The sequence below is a fragment of the Lipotes vexillifer genome, unplaced genomic scaffold (assembly GCF_000442215.2).
Source record: "Lipotes vexillifer unplaced genomic scaffold, Lipotes_vexillifer_v1.1 scaffold408, whole genome shotgun sequence".
NCBI lineage: Eukaryota > Metazoa > Chordata > Mammalia > Artiodactyla > Lipotidae > Lipotes > Lipotes vexillifer.
Window position 1 is genome coordinate 2,174,233 of NW_006787469.1, and position 6,833 is coordinate 2,181,065.

The 6,833-nt window shown below is 39.4% G+C and overlaps 1 protein-coding gene across 1 annotated transcript in view; it reads right to left on the minus strand.

The window, feature by feature from the left end:
- The window catches only part of RAD51 (RAD51 recombinase), a 38,257-nt gene extending 31,639 nt beyond the window's left edge, over window positions 1–6,618 (minus strand). The window contains exons 1-2 of the mRNA XM_007460173.1: window positions 6,530–6,618; window positions 2,260–2,397 (exon numbers count right to left, since the gene is read on the minus strand). Coding sequence (XP_007460235.1) covers window positions 2,260–2,397; window positions 6,530–6,616 — 225 coding nt within the window. The 5' untranslated portion in view covers window positions 6,617–6,618. The remainder of the gene's footprint in view (window positions 1–2,259; window positions 2,398–6,529) is intronic.
- Window positions 6,619–6,833: the final 215 nt, after the last annotated feature.

A 6,833-nucleotide genomic window follows, 5' to 3' on the forward strand; every position in this document is an offset into this window, starting at 1 on the left:
CCTACACGAAACACGAACTAAGGGATGGGCAAACCACCTAAGCCACCCCTCCAGCCCGACGCCTGGACACACCCCTACCCTCACCCCACGTAAAGAACAAGCTCACCCCCACGCAGGGGGCGAGCAAGCAAAGGAGCCTGTTGTTTGTTCTTGCTCCCCCCTGCTGCAGCAGGGGCCCCAATAAAGGCTTGCCTGAATTTCTTGTCTGACCTCTGATCAATTTCCATTGATTAAGAAGGCCAAGAACCCTGGTCGGTAACAAAAGAATGAGAAGTAGAGCCTGAAGGTGTGGCTGAAATGCTGCAATGTCACAATAAAACTTTCATGGATGAGGAGTTTCTTCTTATGGATAAGCAAAGAGAGGTTTCTTAAGATAGAATCTACTCCTGGTAAAGATGCTGTGAAGACCCTGGTGAAATGACAACAAAAGATTTAGAACATGACATAAACTTGGTCGATAAAGCAGTGCCAGGGTCTGAGAGGATTGATACCAATTTTGGAAAAATTTCTACGTGGGTAAAATGCTATCAAATAGCACTGCATATTACAGAGAAATCATTCATGAAAGGAAGAGTCAATCTACGTGGCAAACTTCACTACTGTCTTATTTTAAGAAATTGCTGCAGCCCCCACAGCCTTCAGCAACCACCACCCGGATCAGTCAGCAGCCATCAACATGGAGGCAAGACCCTCACCAGCGAAAAGACTAGAGATCACTGAAGGCTCAGATGATGGTTAGCATTTTCTAGTAATGAAGTATTTTTAAATTAAGGTATGTACATTGTTTTTGTAGACATAATACTATTGTATACTTAATAGACTACAGAACAGTATAAACACAACTTATATGCACTGGGAAACAACAAAATTCGTGGCACTTTACTGCAATATTTGCTTTATTATGGTGGTCTGGAACCTAACCTGCTATTATCTCCAAGGTATAGCCTGTAAATACCAAAGGATAAGTGCATAAAATAAAATGTAATCACAGGGTATGAATGCTAAAGGAATATATGAAGCAAGAAAAATGAACAGTAGCTCTAAGACTTTGGAGGGAAATGAGAAAGGATCACAGTATATCAGGATGAAAATAATTGGATTCTAGTCTTAGTTCTGTGATTAACTGCATGACTTTGGATAAATAATTGAATCACTGTGCCTGTTTCCTTATCTGTAAGACAGAGATAATACTGGTCCTGTCTTTCCCAGTGTCATTTTGAAGGCTAAGTGAGAATACTGTATATATGGAAGGGATGGGATTTCAAAGTTAAAGTGCTATAAGGGAACTCTACTCAATATTCTATAATAACCTATATGAAAAAAAATATGAAAAAGAGTGGATATATGTATATGAATCACTTAGCTGTACACCTGAAACACAACATTGTATATCAACTATATGCCAATATAAAATAAAAATTCAATTTAAAAAGTTTTAAAAAAGTTAAAGTGCTATATAATATAAAGGGCTATTAAGTTACTACCTCATTTAGGTTAAGCCAGTGAAATCACTTTTATGTCATTTAAAGGTTAAAAAAACAAGCATATGATTCATAATCACATTTTTTCTTATTATTAAAGAATCTTGCTTATGACTAGTTGACTAACAGATTATACACCGAGAGCCTAATTAACATGACTTTAATATTCAAGCAATAAAAACAGCTTTTCTATTTACATTAATACATGTTTATAATAGAAACTGTAGAAACTTCAGAAAATTGAGGCAAAAATAAAAACTGCTCACATTCTCACCATCCAGAAACAATGTTAATATTTTAGTGTACTTATCCCCAGTGTATGTGCTATACATATATAAAAACACATTTTTAAAAACAAAAACATATATGTACACAACATTTTTTGTTAACCTGCTTTCTTGTATCAGTAATATTTTCCTGTGTCAACGGATATTCTTCGAAACTATTTTTTGTGGCTGCATACTAATGAGTATATTTCTAAGGCATGAAATCATAATATCCAGAACGATAAGGTACATACCACTCACTGCTGGTGGGAGTGCAAACTGGTAGTCAACTTAGCAATATTTATGTCATAACCTGTGATACTGCAATTCCCTAAGAAAAATCCCAATTTATGCAAGGAGGCACATACAAAGATAATCAACTGGTAATGCAGTCACTTCTGGAAAGGGGAAGAGGGTGACACAGGAGGGGTGGAAGGAGGAAGACCGTAGCCTTTCACTGTACACCCTTTCGTACCACTACTGCCTCCCTCAGTCACACAAACAGTACTTACCAGAATTTTATCAGCTTTGGCTTCACTAATCCCCTTAATATTTATTAGCTCCTTCTTTGGTGCATAGGCAACAGCCTCCACAGTATGGAATCCAGCTTCTTCCAATTTCTTCACATCATTGGCATGTATGCCACATTGCTGCAAGTGAAGAAAACTGTGGATAAATTTAAGCTTCAATTCCCTCATCTGTCTAATGTGGTTATTTGTCCTACCTACTTCACAGAGCTCTTTTTAACTGTGATATTATACGCAAAAGCTTTGAAAAGTATGACCTAAAATGTGAGGCATTTAATAAAAAATTATCAACCTATTCATTATCAAAACCAGTGGGTTTTATTTTTTATACAGCAGGTTCTTATTAGTTATCTAGTTTATACATATTAGTGTATATATGCCAGTCCCAATCTCCCAATTCATCCCACCACCACCACCACTTTCCCCCCTTGGTGTCCATGTTTGTTCTCTACACCTGTATGACAGTCTCTAGGATCCATCCATGTCTCTACAAATGACCCAATTTCATTCCTTTTTATGGCCGAGTAATATTCCATTGTATATATGTACCACATCTTCTTTTTAAATTAAACAAAAATTCTTTTAATTTTATCTTTGGCTGCATTGGGTCTTCGTTGCTGTGCATGGGCTTTTCTCTGGTTGTGGCGAGTGGGGGCTACTCTTCGTTGTGGTGCACAGGCTCCTCATTGCAGTGGCTTCTCTTGTTGTGGAGCACAGGCTCTAGGCATGCAGGCTTCAGTAGTTGTGGCACACGGGCTCAGTAGTTGTGGCTCATGGGCTCTAGAGCGCAGGCTCAGTAGTTGTGGTGCATGGGCTCATTTGCTCCGTGGCATGTGGGATCTTCCCGGACCAGGGCTCGAATCCGTGTCCCCTGCATTGGCAGGCGGATTCCTAACCACTGTACCACCAGGGAAGGCCCCACATCTTCTTTATCCATTCATCTGTCGATGGGCATTTAGGGTGCTTCCATGACCTGGCTATTGTAAATAGTGGTGCAATGAATTTTGGGGTGCATGTGTCTTTTTGAATTATGGTTTTCTCTGGGTATATGCCCAGTAGTGGGATTGCTGGGTCATATGGTAATTCTATTCTTACTTTTTTAAGGAACCTCCATACTGTTCTCCATAGTGGCTGTATCAATTTACATTCCCACCAACAGTGCAAGAGGGTTCCCTTTTCTCCACACCCTCTCCAGCACTTGTTGTTTATAGATTTTCTGATGATGCCTATTCTAACCAGTGTGAGGTGATACCTCATTGTAGTTTTGATTTGCATTTTTCTAATAATTAGTGGTGTTGAGCAGCTTTTCATGTGCTTCTTGGCCATCTGTATGTCTTCTTTGGAGAAATGTCTATTTAGGTCTTCTGCCCATTTTTGGATTGGGTTTTTTTTTTTTTAAATATTGAGCTACATGAGCTGTTTATATATTTTAGAGATTAATTCTTTGTCCACTGATTCGTTTGCAAATATTTTCTCCCATTTTGAGGGTTGTCTTTTCATCTTGTTTGTAGCTTCTTTTGCTTTGCAAAAGCTTTTAAGTTTCATTAGGTCCCATTTGTTGTTTTTATTTCCATTACTCTAGGAGGTGGATCAAAAAAGATCTTGGGGCTTTTTCCCTGGTGGCGCAGTGGTTGAGAGTCCGCCCGCCGATGCAGGGGACACGGGTTCGTACCCCGGTCCGGGAAGATCCCGCACGCCGCGGAGCAGCTGGGCCCGTGAGCCATGGCTGCTGGGCCTGCACGTCCGGAGCCTGCACTCCGCAACAGGAGAGGCCACAACAGTGAGAGGCCCGCGTACAGAAAAAAAAAAAAAGATCTTGCTGTGATTTATGTCAGAGTGTTCTTCCTATGTTTTCCTCTAGGAGTTTTTTATAGTGTCCGGTCTTATATTTAGGTCTCTAATCCATTTTGAGTTTATTTTTGTGTATGGTGTTAGGGAGTGTTCTTACTTCATTCTTTTACATGTAGCTGTCCAGTTTTCCCAAGCACCACTTATTGAAGAGACTGTCTTTCCTCCACTGTATATCCTTGCCTCCTTTGTCATAGATTAGTTGACCATAGGTGCAGGGGTTTATCTCTGAGCTTTCTATCCTGTTCCATTGATCTATATTTCTGTTTTTGTGCCAGTACCATATTGTCTTGATTACTGTAGCTTTGTACTATAGTCTGAAGTCAGGGAGTCTGATTCTTCCAGCTTTGTTTTTTTCCCTCAAGACTGCTTTGGCTATTCGGGGTCTTTTGTGTCTCCATACAAATTTTAAGATTTTTTGTTCTAGTTCTGTAAAAAAAATGCCATTGGTAATTTGATAGGGATTGCATTGAATCTGTAGATTACTTTGGGTAGTATAGTCATTTTCACAATATTGATTCTTCCAATCCAAGAACATGGTATGTCTCTCAATCTGTTTGTGTCATCTCTGATTTCTTTCATCAGTGCCTTATAGTTTTCTAAGTAGAGGTCTTTTACCTCCTTAGGTAGGTTTATTCCTAGGTATTTTATGCTATATGTTGCAATGGTGAATGGGATTGTTTCCTTAATTTCTCTTTCTAATCTTTCATTGTTAGTGTATAGGAATGCAAGAGATTTCTGTGCATAAATTTTCTATCCTGCAACTTTACCAAATTCATCGATTAGCTCTAGTAGTTTTCTGGTGGCATTTTTAGGATTCTCTATGTATAGTATCATGTCACCTGCAAACAGTGACAGTTTTACTTCTTCTTTTCCAATTTGTATTCCTTTTATTTCTTTTTCTCCTCTGACTGCCATGGCTAGGACTTCCAAAACTATGTTGAATAATAGTGGCAAGAGTGGACATCCTTGTCTTGTTCCTGATCTTAGAGGAAATGCTTTCAGTTTTTCACCATTGAGAATGATGTTTGCTGTTGGTTTGTCGTATATGGCCTTTATTATGTTGAGGTAGGTTCCCTCTATGCCCACTTTCTGGAGAGAAAAACCAGTAGTTTTAAACTAGCACTATGTATATTAAAATAGACTCTTGTCATGAATTGGATTAAACCTGTAACTCTAAACCTTTTATGACTAGGATTCTAAATGAACTTTGAGACCCTGGGCCCTAAAAGCCCACTTTAAACATTTCCCAATGTTTTCCACATCAAGCACACATAAAAAAATATGTTTTACACTAAGCTGGGGTAAACAGCTAAGACTGCCCCAGAGCTAAGGGAAGCATATCTTAGCATAACCTTTTTGTAGCACAATGAATGGAAAGCTCTGTTTTAACAATTGATATTAAAGATGGAGAAAACTACTTTTGGTCAGGGATTTATATACCACTTCTCAAAAACAAACCACCCAAAGGCACTTCTTTCTCCCTATATACAAAGTCAGCTTTGATTTTATTAGCCACCAAAACCATGACTTCTAGGACAGCATGAATTATTAGGGGGATGTGTATGTATCTGGGGGTCAGGGAAGGTTTGGGAGAAGGGAGAGAATAGTACCTGCCCATAGCAACCAGTCTGTTATTAATATTTAAGCAAAAAGCAATACACATGTGTGGGTATGAGGATGCTCACTAAAACCAAAAGTTATGACTCTGAATTTTCCAATGTTTATCACAAACCCGTTTAAGTAACTTCCAGAGAGTGGAAGCTTAGGGGGCAACGGGAGGAATATGCATAAAGAGACAGAAGAATGAAGGCTTTCTCAGCATTTTACCCTGCTTCTTCCAGCCCAAGTCAACTGCACTCACTCTGGGGACTCTGTACAATGCACAGAAATAGTGCAAGGCCCCAGCTCTGGTGCTTGATGTTCTTGTGCAGAGTCTTGAACTCTCACAACGTAACCCCAAGCCCTTCTCTCTGCCTATGACAGCTGTCTTCCTAGTAACTTCAGCACAGATCGAGGTCGGTGGAGAGACACTGTTCCTCTCCCCTTCCTGCATAGCTAGCCCAGACCACTGTAATTCTCTGGACAGTAATTTCATACTTAGTACAAACAGCACAGACTCTACCATGGGATCACAGGGCTTCTTAGTTTCTGACATCCAGCTCTAAGAAAGAAAAATGACAATGTAGTAGAAGAATTCTTGACAAAAAAAGAGATCTGGCCAGGTGTGTTTAGCAACTGTCTTAAGCCTTTCCACAGAATCCTTGACAACCCTCCTGAAAACCCTAATTTGGATTTTGACCTTAGTTAGTAAACCAATGGTTTATGTAAAGGTTGTGATTTCTCCCAATAGGTAGAACAATCTTGTCCAGCATTATAATTCTAAAATTAGCAACCAAGCACATACCTCTAATCGAGAAATAGGTTGTGGGCCAAAGCTCTCTTCTTCCACTGAAGTATCTGCATTTGCTTCAAGCTGCATCTGCATAGCCATTACTTAGTGTTCAATACTGAAAAGTACAGATGGCCATCAGGAAGAACACTAGAGAAAGTACAGAGCTGCAAACATAGTTTTACAATAAATCTCTTTAAGAATTACTTGCTAGGCTTTTGGCTTAATCACTGACATACCCATGGCAGGAAAAAGAAAAAAAAATCTCTCACCAGCCTTCCCTTCCACCTAGATAGCTGTATCACAAAGACTTTAGGAG